The following is an 18,552-nucleotide window of genomic DNA, read 5'->3' on the forward strand; positions in this document are numbered from 1 at the left end:
AAGGTTGTTTGTGTGTGTGTGTAAGTGTGTGTGTGTATGTGTGTGTGTTTGTGTCTAAATAGAAGTTAGAACAAGAGTCAGTTGTTGTTTAGGAAGGGCAGTGAGCTGTGTGTAGTGTGTGTGTGTGTGTTTCTATCTGTGTATTTGTATGCTGGCAAAAATAGCCAGTGTTGTCTCTGACTGGAACAGGTGTCCAACATCACAACACACCCACCAAACACAACATGAAACTCACATCTCACCATGAAGGCAAACACCTCTTTGAAAAATGGAGGATTGGAGGCTATGTTGTTATCATACAGAGAAAATGCTCTCAAACTTCGTAAAGTTAAGTTACTAGCCACAAAAGTTATTACACCAGGAAAATAGGTATTGTTCGGCAACTTCATCCCAGAATCACATCAAGTCTTCCAAACTTTAAGTGTGAAAGTACCTTAAGTGTACGCTTTAAAAAATATTTTCACAGCATTAATTTTTTGTTAGAAGCGGTTATTTATATTCTCATCAAAGCCTTCAGACTTTTTTGACAAAAAATGTAATTTTACCTTGCAGAACACTTTGGTACTAACATTGGCTAGTTTGTTTGTTAGCTTTGTTAGTTCCGAACATGTTTAAACACTAAAGTCAAACAATAACACAAACAAATTAACAAACATGTACAGACATGTGAAAATTACAATTTCTGGTTTGGAGGGAAGTTCTGTGCTTATCAAAAATAGTTAGTAATAATGAAAAATTAATCAACAGCTTCAAATACCCTGCCCCCCTCAAAAAATAGTTACACATTTTAATTTAACTCACAGACATTGGAGGTTATTATCAATCTTCTCATTTAACTCTTGGCAAGAACACAAACAAGCAAATTTCAAAATGTGTTAAACTATTTCTTTAATTTTGATCACATTGGAAATGTCTCTTGCAAGTCCCCCAAAAGGATTTATAGTACCGGTATGTCACTGGAGTCGAAAAATAGACACCTAATAATAAAGTGTTAATATCGAAATATATCATACAGAAATATAGTGAGTATAATATATATCTCTGCATTACACACATATGTTCACTCACTCGCTTTGCATAACATTGTACTTGACAGTTTTTCTCACAAAGAACAGGCCTTACGTGTGTGTGTGTGTGTGTGTGTGTATGTGTGTGTGTATGTGTGTGTGTGTGTGATCACAGGGCATGTGTGATGCGTCAGTGCAGTAGTACTGGGATAGTGGTGCCTGTAGTTTAGCAGTTTAGTATTGAACGCTGCATGCTGCATGTTGCTTCTGCTTGCTACATTCTGCTTACAGCTACTGCCACTGACTAGCCCTTGTGCAAGGGCAAAAAGAGGAGCAGAGTAAGTCTCTTCCTGTCGGTACATAGCCTCTCCACCGCCAAGACTGCTACAGCGCCTCCTCAAAGCCCCAAACAGTAACTGGGCCCTAGCAGACCCAGGCTGAACTGTAGGGGATCTCGGAGCAGCAGTGGGCCCTAGAGGAGCAGTGTGCATGCCCACCAAGCAGTGGACACGCACTGACACTCACCAACCACAGCCCTAGCTATGGGTACACAGTTGCGCTACCCCACAAGGCAGTGCAGAGGCAAAGCGGCAACACCGCAAGGGCAAACAGAGAAAGGCTCCACAACCACACACCACCTCCATCTTCCAATGCCCACATCGCAGCACAATCTGTGGATTGGCATTTACAGCCATCTGAGGATCCACAAATAAGACGACCCGACAGAGGGGACAGTCATACTTGTCTCAAGTGACCACAGAAGAGTGTGTGTGTGTGTGTGTGTGTGTGTGTGTGTATACTGTAAAAGCATGAATGTGCGTGTAAATGTTTAAAACCTAATTTGTCTATGGGCAAACCCATCTCAGAGGGCTGTATTAGAAGCATTTTGCACTGTAATAAGCTAACATGTTAATCTGAAACTCTATTTTCTGTAGCTAATGAACATATCCATCCAAGTCTCTCTCTATGTGCGTGTGTGTGTGTTTGTCTTTGTGTGTGTGTTTGTGTGTGTGTGTGGTAAAATGGCAACATCGTCCCATTTTAGCAATGCTGCTGAGGCAAACATAAATTTGAGCACTGATACAAAGGTGATGTGGGTTTATATATTTTTCACAATGATGACATTGATGAGCATTCAGGTTTGAATTATGCACATTGCTGTGTGTGTGTGTGTTGTGTGTGTGTGTGTGTGTGTGTGTGTGTGTGTGTGTGTGTGTGTGTGTGTGTGCGTGCGTGCGTGTGTGTGCGTGCGTGTGCGTGTGTGTGTGTGTGTGGAGGAGAGACATAGATATGACAGTTTTGGGTCAGACCTGTCCCATGGAGTCAGAGAACCTACAAAACACAACAAAACAAAACACAAATACACACACACATGTGCAGACATTGTAGGTGAAGATGACAAATGTTTGTTAGGCAAATAGAAAGGAAAGGGTGGTTGGATTTGGACAAAAAAGGCTGCCTTGCTGTGCCAACATTCATACATCAGTCTACACCTTGGGAGCAGAAAGAACTCAACACACAGAGAGAAAAATACATCTCTCATAGCCGGCAACACACATGTAGACCCTGCTGACTGCGGGGTTACACAAGCAAGGCGGCAAGAGCAAACAGAAAGCTGTGATATTGTAGTTGAGGGCATAAACACACCAACTATGGTCATGTTGAGCACAGCCGCGAATCAGCCAAATTACCTCAGACACAAATAGGATGGTAGGGTCAGCAGCATCGGCAACTGCTATAACATTGCTCTAATGCATTCATCACACCTAAACTTGAGATATCAGATAAAGTATGTTATTTTTTTCCACACCTCACCCTCATCATGACAAGATGCATTCTGCAGTTTTCATACTTATAAATTGAGCAGACAAAAACTGAAGAGAAATCAATTGCAACTAAGATTTTCTCATTTCTCAGTATTGCTTCACCCACTGGCCATTGCATCATTTTTCCAATCTGTGGCTGGTGTGGAAATGACCACTGCTGTGTTTTGTGCATCAGTATGTGTAGTTTTTTTTGAGAGAGGGAGAGAGAGAGAGAGAGATCGAGAGAGAGCGGGAGACAGCTTGTGCATGTACGCGCCAGTCATCATGTCTGCATAATGTCCCTACGGTCTATGACTGTATAACTAATACTTTTATTATTGCTAGAATAAAACATTGCGCTGAACCAAGCAGGATTAGAAAACAAGCATGACACCTCTCCCCACTTTCTCCTCACTCTCTCTCTCTCTCTCTCTCTCTCTCTCTCTCTCTCTCTCTCTCTCAAATATTCACACACAAACACAGACATGTCTGCATGTGTGGAAGCAAGCAGCCAAGGGCCAAGTACACTTGCAAGCGGCCATGTTTCTTTCACAAGAGGCTGCAGTGAAGCTGTCATCGTTAGCATGGTTCTCTTCCTCACTCTCTCTCTCTCTCTCTCTCTCACACACCAAATTGTGACATCATGCAACACGCATTTACACCAGAGGGTCAGAGGGTAACACAGCTTTATGTGCTGAGGTTTCATTGTCGTCATGCTCGGTGGCTGCAGCAGCCCTTATTCAGCATTCTCCTTCTCTTAGATACACACACTTAGGCTACATTCACACTGCAAGTCTTACTGCTTAAAGGCCCCAGCGCATGAAAATGTCACTTTAGGAGGTTTTCTAACATTAATATGAGTTTCCCCCGCCTGCCTATGGTCCCCCAGTGGCTAGAGATGGCGATAGGTGTAAACCGAGCCCTGGGTATCCTGCTCTGCCTTTGAGAAAATTAGGCATTTGTGGCATTTGGTCAAGGCCACGCCCCCAGCCTCCAACTTGCCCCCCCCCCCCCCCCCCTCTCTCCAACTACAGACTCAGAAACGGCACACACTAAGGAAAGCTCATTGTGGGACTGGTTCTAGGGGCTATAATTCTGCACCCCGGGCTGAATTTTGGGAAAGAGACTTCAGATATGGACATGTCACTGGACCTTTAATTCAGATTTTTTTGCTCAGATACAATTTTTTGTTTGGCTGTTCACATCACCTTTTAAAATGTGGCCTATATCAGATTCCAGTGTGAACTGTTTGCAGTTTTGAACTGACCTGCATGCGCAAAAGAACAATAACAATGACATTCTATGCAGCACGCTGTTTCACTAAAGTTAGGGAAGTTAGGGAAGAAGTAAGCATTTTTGTTTTATTTCAAAATGTTTGTGGAATGGCAGCCGTAACATTAATAAACAAGGTGCTGAGGAGGAGAAGAATTTAGAGAAAGAGAGCCAGATTTGCTATTTCGGCCTTTTAATGAGTTATAGCTGTAAATTCATAGAGGTCTGTGTGGATGCAGAGACAAAGCCAGGAGTGGTGGGTCTGCATTGTGAATGGCTTCACTAAGACACAATTTATTCAAAACACCTCACTCTCCCTCCATTGACTTGCTCCATCACTGTTCTCCATTATGTAGGCCTAGTCAAGTTTTTAACTTTACTGTCTATGTCTAGGACTAACTCCCGCCGGTGCATAATTGTGACAAATATCCATGTAGATTGACGTAGAAATTGCATAAAATATGCCTTGTAATCAGAGCTGGGTCTGATTCCTTACCACATATGGAAGTGGTCTAAATCTGATTTGAAAAACTCCGATCTGGGCAAGATTTGAGTGTTCACACTACTTCTGAAGAAGTCTGACCTGATCACTTGAAAAATCAGATTTGAGCCACTTTTGCCTGCAGTCTGAACGTAGCCCAGTTTATCATGAACTTCTTTTACTCACATTTCCACTAATTGGCAGGTTACCGCAAACACTCCATATAATGATAGGTGGCAGAGGCAATTCTAGGATCCGACCTTTAGGGGGATTCTGCCCACAATAATAATGTGACACGGATATATTTTTTGAATTACAATTTTAAGGGGGGTTGAGATGAGGCTTGAGCCTGGGGTCTAAAATCGCCCATGATAGGTGGGCTCTGCCCTCCTCTCTTACCAGCAAGGCTAACAACAACTGGCCCAGACCTCTCAAGTCAGACAACAGGCTTCTACTGAGAAAAAAACCTCCATCTACCTCCTATACCCCTCTCAACCTACTACATTACCTTTCTACATACAAGGCATTGAAATTCCCCTTTTGGCACACTGCCACTTTTTAACTTATGGTAGTGGTATGTGTCTGTATATCCCCATCACCTTCCCATTTAATCTCATGGTGACATCCCGGGACATGTGTAGGCCTACTGGAATTGTTAGAGGCGGGGTTCCCTAGCAGAAGTGTAATCCAAGTTTACTAATGAAATACTGCTCTGCTCTCCTACTTGTAAATGAAACTGTACAATTCAACTTCTTCAGGTCTAGCTCTAGCAGTGGCTCTTGTTTGTTGCCATGTTTCAACCCACCGGCACTGGAGTAGTGTTATTTACTTGGCTCCAAATCAGTCACCACCAGTCCACATTGACTTGCTAGATAATTAGCCTAAGGCAAAATAAGGTGTTAGCCTCCCAGTTTCTGTGCAATCTATATCTGTTTTTTGTATTCTAGAACACCATGTGGCACCAGATTTGCAGATTTGTTTGACAAACTGGGACTACTGTTGAACATTAAACATATAGGCTAGGCCTAAGCACAACACTGAAATAATGATGGTCTTAAAATTAGACATTAACGCAGGGATACTTTAAAGACCGGCCATTAAGATAAGATATAGCAGCAGCCACCTCGCTGCCCTTTTAATGCCATTTGGTGCAAATTCCAAATCCAATCACATACACAACCATTAAGCACAAACCGTTGGAGATTTTGGGCCATGAAATTGGGGCCCAGCAGTTGCCCACCCTGTCTGGCTGGTAATCCAGCCTCCTTTAAAATCCAATATCATGTTGTACCTTAGGGTTGCTGCTCCCCTGCACCTCCCCCCAGAGGTCGACTGCTCCTCACCTGAGGTAGCGCGGCGTTGATCTGCCGCTGGAGCACGTCCCTCTCGTGTAGCGCCCCCTGCAGCTTAGTCTGAGACAGAATGAGGGTCTCTTGAGTCTCCCTGAGGGACTCCAGCAGTTTGTCCCTCTCGTCCAGCATGTTGACCATCAGTTGCTCGAAGTTGGCCTCTTGGTCCGAGCCGTTCGGGACGCCGCCGGTGCCTCTTGGAGGACCAGCCGAGTCTCCCTCGTTGATGGTCGGCATCACCTCGCACATCATCTTCCCCGCTCTCTGGTCAGGACAACGCTATAGGACAGTGTCGCTGTCGGTTTTAAAAGAGGACATAAATGGGATGCCTGATAAACAGCTTTACAATAATGATAAGAGGGCCTAATGACGCCCCGTAGCAACCACCAGCCAATGCAATCGTATATGGTTGCGTCTTACTCCCATTGCATTAGGCTATTTCTTGTGCACCATGCAAGCGTGCATGCTTAAGCCTTATATTGCCTTACCTAATCAGAGTGATTGAAATGATAAAATGATGGTGGACCTTTCATCCGTGAGCAGATCCGCCCTGCCCGGCGCGCCATGCACTCACATGTAGAAATCCCGGCGTGATATGATTGACAGCTCAGAGATAGACGGGTACGTGTGGAGGGGTGGTGCCCGCGAGCACGGCGGAGATCATAGCACATTGGCAGGAAAAACAAACAAAAATTATAGAAAATGATATCCCAAAGGTAATCTTTAATCTGCGTCCTTAGTCTTGGGGACAGTGAGAGCGAATTTTATCGCCTACCATCTCTCCACCTCGCCACCGAACCGATGCTCACTCCTCCCACACACAGAGTCGCTCGGCCACACACACACACACACACACACACACACACACACACTCTCTCTCTCTCTCTCTCTCTCTCTCTCTCTCTCTCTCTCTCTCTCTCTCTCTCTCTCTCTCTCTCTCACACACACACACACGCGCGCACAAACAAACACACAGGGGAATCTGCAGTTGTCACCAGGCTACAGCTATGGAAATAAGGGACCGATCCCAGCGTTCAGTAGAAGCGTTCTGCACCACATGCGTGTGCAGAGCAGCGGACTGGAATTAGCTGGACGGTTTCATGTCATAGGATAATCTCTAAACTCTGCGCTAGAGCCTATCATGCTTCCACAGTAAGCACATACTTGACCCTTAACTGGTAAAATGTAATTAACTTTTCACATCACCGCCACTAAGCGCGTTCATGACCTGACAGCTGATCATGATGCGCGTTCTGGCGCCACCAGTTTAACCAATAGTATAGTTGTGCACTAAGAGGGAGCAGCGCAGTAACAGGCCTCTACTTACATTTATGTTTGGCTGACTAACTCTGACTCTCTTTTAAATTCATCTCCACAACAGCAAGGCTCTGAAGTATATCAGCCACTGGGTCAGTGATCAAGAGCTAGTTTTGTTGTTGCATCGATTGCAGTGTTTAGGACTTTGTTTGCTCTAAACATCAAATAATGTGCTACAATAATAATCGACTTCTTACAATAATAGACTATACCGTAATATAAAAATGCATGTCCTGTATCTTCCTTCTGGATTATTTGTGTTTCAGCAAATATTTGTGGGTGAAAGGAGCAAAGCCATGTCTAGAACAACTTGAACCACACACGGTAAAAAAGGAGGAGTCCAAAAACGTTTTATTGATTTTCTTTAGTGAGACATTGTGGTTGTAGTGAATTATAATTATCTATCCAAAGGTGTCCTTGACACATAGAAAATAAATATTTGAATCAGACACAAGTTACAGTGTTATTTTCCAGTTCAAAATAAGTAAGTTTGAAAGTGTGAACAAACCTGTCAAAAGTTAAAGAACAAGGGTCTTGAACATGTTGCTTTAACATGTGGCATGAAGATAAAATCTTATATATAAGCATGTTTCTTTGGCAATATAGTTTAGACCATAATATATTATAATAGAAAAACAGCAGCAAAAGCATTATTTTCCATCATCTCTAAATAATAACTTTGTTAGTTGCTGGAAGCAGTTCCATAAATTGAAGTTCAGTCATTCTTACTATAAAAAGAACAATTATTGCAATGTTAAGAATTATGTAATTTTGCCACTTTTCTTCACTCAAATTATTCAGACACATTAAAGATTAGCCTGATTGTGTTAAAGCCCCATAGTGCCAATGTATCCCCTCAGCTCATGGTTCATGTTTTGAAAATGAATTTTTTTTCTTTTAAATCAACAGTAATATTGTGACTGAATGACAATCTCAATTCAGTGTCAAGGGAAAAACGATGAGGACCCTAAAGTTATGATTGACCACACTATGATCAGATGATGAGATGTGAATTTGAATAGCCTACTGTAGGCCTACTCATTAAGTTCCACAAGGGTTTGGCTGCTGTAAACTTTAAAGTGGATTAAGGTTGTAAGAATTTTACAAAAGAATGATTTCATTAAGTAAAGTTGTATGCATTGTAATGGAAAGATAAGGAAACATATTAAGGAAAATTAAAGGAAATCAGAGCTTGTTGGATAAAGTGTTTATATTCCGTAGCCTATTTTCACCATCGGTAGGCTAATTATTTAATTCAATTCAATTCAATTTTATTTATAGTATCAATTCATAACAAGAGTTATCTCAAGACACTATACAGATAGACCACACTCCAGAATTTACAAGGACCCAACAGTTCTAGTAGTTTCCTCCAGAGCAAGCAACAGTGCGACAGCAAGCAGTTACTCATTGTGTAATAGACAGTGACCCATACAAATATTACACATCATTAGTTCCTACAATTATTTCTTTATTTCCTCCTATGTGCCAATACAGATACTTATTTAAAACAAACTTTTTCTAATCAATGTAGGCTACATTAACTTTGTGAGTTTTATACAAGTAAATACAAAGACATTCATGTTTACATTCACACACTTAATGCAAAAATATCACAACTTTGAGTTTAAAGGTACCATGACATGGGGCTCTTTGGATGCTTTTATACTGACCTTAGTGGTCCCCTATTACCATATATTTCCAAAAATTCCATATTTCCAAAAATTCGGTTTACACCTATCGCCCTTTCTAGCCACTGGGGGACCAAAGGCAGGCTGGACGAACTCATATTACTCAATTATATTTCACTTCTAGATTTAGATTAAAGGATGCAGAAACTACAAAGAGTATGAGTCAGGTAGAAACAGTGATGGCTGTTTCTCGCCACCTAGTGGCTGAATCTTGCTTTCACTTAAGGTTTTCTGTACTACAATCAGTGGAGTAAAAGAAGCAATACCACGGCGTAGAATGACTATATTACAAATAAAAGATTTTTTTTTTTAATTTAAATTATAAAAGTATTAATTACAAAATGTGCCTAATGCACAAAAAGTAAAAATACCCATGCTTAATTGCCCATTTCAGACTGATGTAATGTTAGATAAAATAAATTAATTATACATTATTTAAAAGTTGCAGCTGCTATAGGTTGGGCTGAGTTTTGAGTTTTTGAGAATGAAAATACTGAATTATTTGGAATGTTCTCTGATCCATCTCTAAAGTTGAAGAAGACAAGAAAATGACTGTGCTGACTACTTAATTGGCAAGAAGGAATTTCTCATGACCAGAGATCCAAACAGCATCTCTGCTTTTTTGGCTTCTGTGAACTGCAGCAGATATTTCTCAGAAAACATTTTTCGCTTTGATTTCATAGGAATTTGCTATTGGAGATGGTGCTCTCTGCAGTTGAGTTCTCATGGCCTTGACAAAAATGTTATCAACAGCCACTCTGGCATGCTGTGGCCTGCAGCACTTTCACAAAATACATAGAATAGCATTGACAATCTAAGGGATTTCTGCCAGTGGCTTCCTTTTCTGACTGGTGATTATCTAAAGTAAGTCTAACTGGATCAGTGTCTGTGCATAACAAACCTTATGAGAGGAAAAGTGACTAAATGATCTGTACTTTCAGTCACTTTCTGTCAGGCTGTGAGAAGATGGATGAGAAGCTGAAACAAGTGACACATGAACTATGTCATTGCTCTTAAGTGAAACCTGACTCTACGGGAATACCCAGAAAAATGCTTTCTGTGTGAACTAGACTCTCACAGCATTATAAAATGCACAAATACACACACACACACACACACACCTTTCATGTATTTATATATGTATATTAAGAGAATGTCACGATTCGATTCAATATCGATTTTCTAATTCAAAAATATTTTTTTGATTCAAAAACGATTCAATGTAGCTACTTCTCCCATGTGACAGTATTATCTAAACGCCATTACAAAACAAAAGAAACAAATAAAAAAACGATTTTCAATCTGTAAAGCCTGAATCGTGATACAAATGTGAATCAATTTTTTTGGACACCCTTTATTTATATTTATACATAGCCTAGTAACAATATCGCTGTACACAATATTAACACTGAATCAAGGAACAAAATAATTGCAAAGAATATTTTTAATAAATCCCTTATACTATCTTATAGGTGTTTATGAAGCATTCTGCAAAGAAGCCTATTCGCTTCAGTGTGTGTTACTGTTCCTTAACAAAAAAAAATGAAAAAATACTATATTCCTGAATTAAGGAAAGTCTTAACTTGTAATACAACAAAATTAGCTGACTAATTAATCGGACACGCTCACTTTTCCACTTTTCTACTCTCTTGGTCACGATAAGTCATTGCGATGTTTCTATTGACCAGTAGATGGCAGTAAAGCAACAGAAAGGGGAAAATCTGTCAAAGATACTCTCGCGTTACTTTCTACGTCACGTCATTCCATGATGGCTGAAGATTCCGGCGGAGCACTTTTTAATTTCTCTCATATCTTTCTTTTTTTCTCTGTACCTCAGCTTGCCATAGAGACATGGCAGGACCCGCAAGCCCGTTAAGCGTCCAGAGATCATTGGTGTCGACATGCCCAAGAAAGGGAACCGAAAACGGCTGAAATTTAGGGCCAGGGATGTTTGTTCGGAATCAGGTAGGTTATTTTACATTAGCCAGCAAGCTAGCCCGCCCACTGTTAGCACTACACAGACAGCTGGAATTTGAATTATTTCCCACTTCAGTTTACAACGTTGCAATTTAATTAGCTAGCTGTGTGACTTCAATGTTATACTGCATCAGATTTGAACTAAGGACATACTACGGTTACCTTTAGTGCTAGACAGGTAAATCTAACGTTAATGCTGAACACTTAGTTAGTTGACGCTAGTTAATTAGTTAGCTAGTTAGTTAGCTAAGCTAGCTAAGTGAATAACCGGTCTAGCTACACGGTACTGTCAGTGTCAGAAAGTTATTGGTCCCAGTTAGCCAGTTCTGCTCATATATTTTAAAGAATTGTGACTTGTAAACAGTTTAATTATTAGAAAATGTCTGTTTTTCTAGTGACCGTGGCTGATTATGCTGATGCCGACCCAGCCATTGTGAAGTCAGGAAGGGTGAAGAAGGCTGTTGCAAATGCTGTTGAACAAGAAGGTAACTTGTGATCGGTTTGTACACCAGTCGCTGCTACTGGCCATATTCAATCACTTTCGACTTGACGCACTTTCCGGTCTTTTCGCGGTACTTTACGTTTCCGATCATAACCAAAATGTTAGCAAAATGTATCTATACCCGTCCAGCTAACATTCTACATATGGATTTCCATAAACTGTATTTACATGGTATGAGTATGTTACACTTGTTCCATAGGAAAGTGTTGTGCAGTGGAAGGTTTTGGACTAAAGCTAGCTTCCAAGCTAGAAGGGCTGGCTGATGGAATTTTGATCATTTTTATTGACTATTTATTTGGTAGAAAATTACATTTAAAAATAAAGGAAAGAGCTCTATTTTTGTTGAAAATTAAATTTGGGATAAAATACCAAATTGACTCAGGGTTTTTAAGTCATATTTTTAACTCTAAAGATGCTCACGGTGTCACTAAATTCTGGGACTTCAAGACCTTCTGCTTTACTACTGGATAACACATTTTTCTTTAGGTTATGTGACTTATTTTTCCAGAATAAATCCAGAAAAAATGTATTTTCATTAGTCGCTGTGTAATCAATCACATATAAGGATAAAGATGGATATACAAAACGAGATAGGCTTTTAGTTTAATTTTGCTGTAGAGAGGAGAACTCTGCCTAAAATAGACAAATCTATTTTGAAGCCAGATGTTAAAAATAATTGTCTTCTTTAGCCTACTTAAAAAATGTAGTTGTTATCCAGCAATACAATTTCTAGGTATGCCCAGACACTGAACGAGTTCTTCGATATTTCCAATTACACAATCATCACAACCATGCAGAGATAAGATTTAATCATTAGACATATTCAGTTTTATACCCAAAGCCTTGGAAAATTAGTCCATCAAGTTAAGAGTGACATAACGTTTTCTTGTCCTTCCTATTCCTGGTGCCAATTTGAAATTTTTTAACTCTTTACCAGATATTGAGATACCGTCAACATTTCTTGTTAGATATAATTGTAAGCAGCAATAATTCAGTGACTAAAATAAATAATAAGGGGGAGATAGGGCACCCCTGCCTGACCCCTCCTATTAATTTGAAATCTTTTAGATTTATTGAGTAACTATAACCAAGCTATTCTTGTTTTTATAGAACATATGGACCATATCTACAAAATTACTACCACAGCCAAACGCTTTAAGGGTCGGTAAAAGAAATTTGTGCCCAATTGTGTCAAAGTCCTTATAAAAGCATGTTTGGAGTAACGTTGGCGTCGTCAGTTTCTCCAGTCTCAAGGTCTTTTTGCTTTTCCTTTTGGCCATTTGGGTCCAACTTTGCTCAATATTTAAAAGACACTAGTCTGTGTTGACTTCAAGTAAAATTTAAAGTTACATCAGTTAAGCTCAAACCCTCAGTTACCTGATGGAGCAAAAATACGCACACACACCTACATCGCCCACCTACATCGCCGCCATCTTGGCCCCCGTTAGATTTGTGTCCAACTTGCTCTGAAGTCACGCACACATGGGCAACAATAACATCACGAGATCAAGATGGCCGCAGTTCTGACATGTAGACAGCGCAGTTGCTTTTCATCGACTGCAAAACCCAGGCGGACCCAAAGCTTGATGGGAATGCCGGCCTCTCGACTGAATTTCCAGCTGATTGGTTCAGAACTGTCTCAACACAATGATCTTTTATAAAAAACTTTTTATTGTTTTTGAATCGGAGGGATTTTAACTAATTGTCAGATTTGAAGGCTTATTATATACTGAACACATGTTGTGTGGCTCATAGTGACATTTAGAAGTCAGAGAAAATAAATCTGTTCAGATCACGGAAGATCCACAGTGTGTTAATTAAAATCAGCAACATATCGCATTTAGAGCATTATGACAGCTACTCTGTATTAATAAAACAACTGGAAAATGTACGAGCTGATACATGGGTCTGATAACATTTTATTAAATCTGAATAGAACTACAGTGTTTCTGTCACTTGTGTTCAGCCTGAAGGCTTTTAGAATTGTCTGGAGACTGTTTGACTTAATAATAATAATAGTAAATGAAATTTACACAGACTCTTCACAGACTGCAAGTCACTTTACAGGTGAGGTAGATACAAACAATGCAAAACAGGACAAAACAAAACCAGATTAAGGCACAGGTGAACAGGGACAAACAGACAGACAGACAGACATCTATGCACGATAATAATAAAAACAGGTACAAATGCGTGTTCTAGTGTTTCCAGAGTTGAGAGGTATATCTTGTCTCACTAAGTGCAGAGTCTGTTAAGGCAGTTAAAGTTGTGTTTTTCGACTGTTAATCGGCACATTAATCCGTACGTAAAATTTCTCAGCCAGCATGGGAGGTGGGAACATTACCCGTCCCAAACAAATGGCTAGCACTGGTCCATCTTGGACACTTCAACATGATTCTCAGTACATCATTGTAGGCCACCTTTATCTTATTTATCTTTGCTTTGCTGTAGCTGCGCCAAAGGTGAGCTGTCTAAAGTGGCGTACAGTATTCTCTGAAGAGATTCTTCAGTACAAATAAAATTTGCGTGCCAGCATATGTGCTTGTCCATTCAATTTACACCACTGTATGTCATCATCGTCACAAAATTAGTTGACAACATTAGTAGATCATTTATATTTGTAATTGATATTATAATATGAACAGATATTTTGATTGAACATTAGCAGATAATTGTCCGAACTTGGACACAGTGACTAGCGTTACAGTCACACATTTCTGTATATTTATGATTTGAGATTATAGTCTCACTTTGCCATATCTGCTTAACTTAACATTGTGTTTCAGTGAAATTACTCTGCGGCCTGGAAGCATCTCAGGGTGCTGTACAGGAGGTCCTCTCGTCTTCAGTGAGTGTCACAGCTGACGCTTTGGACAGCAGTGATGACCTAGACCGTGAAGAAGATGGAGAAAATGAGACTAAAGTGGCCCGCAAGAAGAAAAACAAGAGGAGAAAGGGTATTATTTCTAGTTTGTTTAAACTATGCACATAGAGGAATGAGTCGAAAATGGAGGCCTCAACATTTTGTCCAACCTTGACTGTGATGTTTGCATGTTGTCCTCCCAGAAAGCAGTGAGAGCGGGGACGGCAGCGAGTATCCAGTGGATATTTGGTTAATGCTTGCCTCCTACATTCGGCCCGAGGATGTGTGCAGATTTGCTCTAATCTGTAGGAATGCCTGGACAGTCACTTGCACTGCAGCTTTTTGGACCAGGCTTTACAAAAGGTATGTGGTGTTATTGATCAAATACGTGCAGTTAAGGGTTAACAATGTTTTTGCAAATGTTATGAAGTTAACCTGAAAAAAAGGCCAATTTAAAACTGAATTGAATGAAACACTGATTGGATTTTGGTTGATAGGTGTATTACTTCTAAGACTAGTTTGCTGATTCACCAGAAGTAGTAAACATGCTGCTTGGAATAAAACCTGTGTCTCTGCGTTCCATGGGTTCAATTTATTCATTTCTTAAAGATGTACAGTACAAAATAAAGGATTATAACAGAAACTACCATACATGTGAAGTTTATAATTCATTGTTAAATTTAGTAACATATCCATCATTTACAGTGTTTATGAAAAATCTTGAATGTGGTCCAATAAATTAGCAAAGTAATGGAATAAACTGATACTTTTGATAATTAACATGTTTTCCTCGCTCTCCCATCTCTCACAGGCACTACAAGATTGATGTTGACCTGCCATTCCGTCTCCAGCCTGACTGTATTGCCATTATGTGCTCATTACGGGCCCGTGTGATTCGCTCCCTTTTCCATTTGTATGAGCCGTTCAGCTTGCGTGTCTCGAAAATTCCTGTTTTGCCAGAATCCACGCCCACAACCTTGGTCAACTCCAAGGTAAAGAAACGGATGTTGTCCGTCACCTAACTACACGGATATACCAATGTTGTGATATCCAGTCTATGTACAGTGCTGCTCAGTTGACTAAAAAGATGAGCTAAAAAAAAAATCATCTTTTGGAAATTGATCTTATTGCCTTAATTAAAAAAATTAGGAAAAATCCAACCTAAAGACAATAATTTTCTTTGTGGATGAATAATGTATCGTAAATAAATAAATATTCTTCCTTAAAATACCAGGGGCATGAGTATAGACATTAGAGTGCGGATCGGGCCGGATTTTTCTGTCCGAGCCCGGCCCGCGTCCGACAGAACAGTAACCGAACCCGACCCAAGCCCGACAGCCATTAAGATATTTCTGTCCGAGCCCGACCCGAGCCCGACACAGTTAAAATCGCATTTGTTTCTCATACTAATGACACATGTACGTTTGTTTGTGTGGAAAGCTCGCTTTTATTAAGCAAGTGTAGGAAGGCATTGGGAAATGTCAACAGATGAGCGCATCAATGCACACGGGGCAACAAGCGCCATTACCTCCATAATAAGCTGTTTTAAATTCAAAATGTTCAATGCCTTATCGCGCTGATGTGACCGAGCCCGAACCCGAGCATCCTTTCTAAAAATCTGTCCGAACCCGGCCCGACCCGTCGGGTCCCGTCGGTCTCGGGTCGGGTATCCATCCTCTAATAGACATCACTATGTCTAATTCCCATCGAAGCAGGCAGATTTTTATTTTAAAGGCCAGTCATTTCATTGATCCAAGACACTATGAATCCTGATAAAGTTCCCTTGGCCTATGGAATTAAAATAGCCCCACATCTTCACATACCCGTCAACATACCTAGAGATCGGCTTGGTTTTGTTTCAGTTAGCCTAATAGCTGGTTTGATTTGCATTGAGAGATGATATGGAAAGTACCCCATGCCATGGCTGCGCGGTAGTAGTCGATATCCATGACGTTCCACTTCCGGGATTGCTCTTGTTCTGTTTTCAGATGTCCGTTTCCAGCTGTCCCGTTACCTTCCACTTTCTTTATGTTGTAATTTTAAACTCTGTTCAATTTATGAGGACTATGGTTAACCTTTTCTCAGATCTCTGCAGGGTAAATCCACACACCTAGCCAGACTATCTGTCCAATCAGTTTTTTACACAAGTACCCATGTTCCACCAAAACAAGTTCTTTCCGAGGCTATTTTGCAGCGGCACTGTGGCTCTGCTCGGTGATTAGCACCGCACAAAACAATTGTGAATGGTTTAAAGAAACGAAAATAACCAAGAGCAAGTTTTTTTTCCCCCATCCCTGAATGCTGTGTGGCCTCGCCAGACCCTCCTTCGTAGCGCTGTGGAGGAAGGTCTGGCAATGCAAGACTAGCACAGTAGTGATCGGGCAGGGGAACCGCAATATCGAAGTCCCGCCCATAGACCCACCTGACCAATCCCGAGTTAATCACAGCTGTCAATTATGACGTTTCACCTCATTTGTAAAAAAACATCAAAACTAATTAAAACCAAAGTTATGAGATAAATATACACTTGAATAAACTTAAGTGTGATTAAAAGTACCTAAAATGAGAGAAAATGCATTTTGGGGAAATTTATTTAACGTGGACTTTGATTTTTTTAGTTTGGCTCATGTCCCCATCCGTTCACATGGAGTGGGTGGGATTTTTGACCTATACTGCAGCCAGCCACTAGGGGGCGATCAAGCTATACAGTCTATGCATCAACCTCTGATTTGTATTCATATAGTCTCATTTCTTTAAAGAACTCATGCATGCTTGTATGTAAAACTTAATCTAGCCTTTGAAAAATTGATTTAATATTCTGAATGTTTCCTCTTGCAGTGTTTACTGTTCTGGGTCAGAAAGGTGTCAGGGACTCGGCCTGAGTCATTGTGGGAGTTCAACTTCAAGTTTTTAAAGCAGGTAAAAAGTTTTTTTTAAATCAACCACACTTCTTTCCCTAATATGATAACATTTTACGTTGTCAGTAATAGCCGGTTTTTGCTGCTGTTGATGTCATGTTTTTTTTGTGGTCATCTCCATCCCAGCAGAGACACAGCAAGAATGGTTGTGCCAAGTCCTTGTGCATGCCCAGACAATACAAAGAAGTCCACACAAACCCAGACACTGACTGCTACATGCTTCAGGTCACTACCCTCAACTTCATCTTCACCCCTGTGGTCATGGGCATGACGCTGACCCTGGTTAGTAACTCTCTGGTTTTTATGGATATTGGCTTCTACTTTTTATGGAGCACCCACCCCTCTTTTAATTATTTGCATGTGTTACCATGTAGCTGACCTGTGTTGGTAGTGATAGGTCATGAAAAAAGATATTTTTATTGACCCCTAGAGAGCAGGATGTAGTTAAATAAAAGACCATTCTGCAAAAAGTAGCATTATCGCTTCTCCTTATCTGAACTGGTCTGTTTTTGTCTTTCTCATAGTTCACAATCAACGTTAGCACAGACATGCGCCACCACCGCGTTCGTCTGGTCTTCCAGGACTCGCCACTTCAGCGGTGGAAGAAGAGGGGGGATCAGGGTGGGACCCAGGTGGTGTTGGACCCCGTACACAGTGTAAAGCTCGTGGACTGGTGGCACCCACAGTATCCATCCTCACCCTACACATAGGAGTCCTGCCCCCACAGCAGAACGTCACACCAAGAACTCTGCTGATATTCGGCACACTCACCAGAAATATGATATTGGATGACTCTGTTATGTTCAGTCACATTTTGATCATCATTGTTAGATTCTATTTAAGCCAACATTGACTGGCGTGAGATGGGATGCAAGCCCACCTTCTAGTGTCCATATCAAATGTGTTGCATGCCCATCAACACGGCAACCTCCACACCCTACTTAGAATGTTATTTAAACATCAAACCTCTTCATGGATGTAAATTATGTAGTGCAGAATTGTCCAGTATGAATATTATTCATTATTCCAGAGAGACTGGGCTTGTTATCTATACAAGTGTGTCCACATAGAGACATAGCAGTCCCTCTACTTTACTCCTGAATTTCAGCAGTGCCTTAGGCCTAGTCCATATGTGCACGGGTACTTCGTCAAGTTGGGTTTTTTGCTCTTTTGTTCTTAAAAAAAAAAACAAAAAACTGTCAACACAAACATTGTTCAAAAGAAATCTCTAAAATGAAACCCCTGATAGCCAAATGAAAACACAAAAACACAGTTGAAGTGCTGTAAACAGCATGCCAAACCAAGAGTTGGCAATTTATCCTAAAACCTAAAGGCATGTTGGCAATAAGAAACCTGAAAAAAAAATACAA

At 40.6% G+C, this 18,552-nt stretch overlaps 2 protein-coding genes across 11 annotated transcripts in view; one reads left to right on the forward strand and one right to left on the reverse strand.

Moving 5' to 3' along the window:
- The window catches only part of ppfia4 (PTPRF interacting protein alpha 4), a 55,184-nt gene extending 48,448 nt beyond the window's left edge, over positions 1 to 6,736 (reverse strand). For 8 of the 9 annotated variants that reach the window (XM_034869373.1, XM_034869377.1, XM_034869376.1 and 5 more), the window contains exons 1-2: positions 6,403 to 6,736; positions 5,909 to 6,209 (exon numbers count right to left, since the gene is read on the reverse strand). In XM_034869373.1, coding sequence (XP_034725264.1) covers positions 5,909 to 6,166 — 258 coding nt within the window. In that variant the 5' untranslated portion in view covers positions 6,167 to 6,209; positions 6,403 to 6,736. The remainder of the gene's footprint in view (positions 1 to 5,908; positions 6,210 to 6,402) is intronic. The other variant, XM_034869368.1, reaches the window with a different exon arrangement.
- A 3,915-nt stretch (positions 6,737 to 10,651) lies between these two features.
- On the forward strand, positions 10,652 to 18,540 carry tmem183a (transmembrane protein 183A). 2 transcript variants are annotated; one of them, XM_034868892.1, is made up of 8 exons: positions 10,652 to 10,887; positions 11,295 to 11,384; positions 14,188 to 14,358; positions 14,468 to 14,627; positions 15,076 to 15,256; positions 17,103 to 17,183; positions 17,309 to 17,464; positions 17,707 to 18,540. In XM_034868892.1, exons 1-8 carry the CDS (start codon positions 10,824 to 10,826, stop codon positions 17,890 to 17,892), a joined length of 1,089 nt encoding a protein of 362 aa, XP_034724783.1. In that variant the 5' UTR covers positions 10,652 to 10,823; the 3' UTR covers positions 17,893 to 18,540. The 2 variants fall into 2 exon arrangements, with proteins under 2 accessions (XP_034724783.1, XP_034724784.1); XM_034868893.1 differs by having other exon boundaries at positions 17,312 to 17,464.
- The last annotated feature ends 12 nt before the right edge of the window (positions 18,541 to 18,552 follow it).

This window comes from Etheostoma cragini, chromosome 4 (assembly GCF_013103735.1).
Source record: "Etheostoma cragini isolate CJK2018 chromosome 4, CSU_Ecrag_1.0, whole genome shotgun sequence".
Lineage (NCBI taxonomy): Eukaryota > Metazoa > Chordata > Actinopteri > Perciformes > Percidae > Etheostoma > Etheostoma cragini.

Coding starts and splice junctions, on each gene's coding strand:
- tmem183a (XM_034868892.1), top strand. CDS start 10,824: ATGCCCAAGAAAGGGAACCGAAAACGGCTGAAATTTAGGGCCAGGGAT. Junction 10,888..11,294: donor GGATGTTTGTTCGGAATCAG/GTAGGTTATTTT, acceptor CTGTTTTTCTAG/TGACCGTGGCTGATTATGCT. Junction 14,359..14,467: donor GAAAAACAAGAGGAGAAAGG/GTATTATTTCTA, acceptor TTGTCCTCCCAG/AAAGCAGTGAGAGCGGGGAC.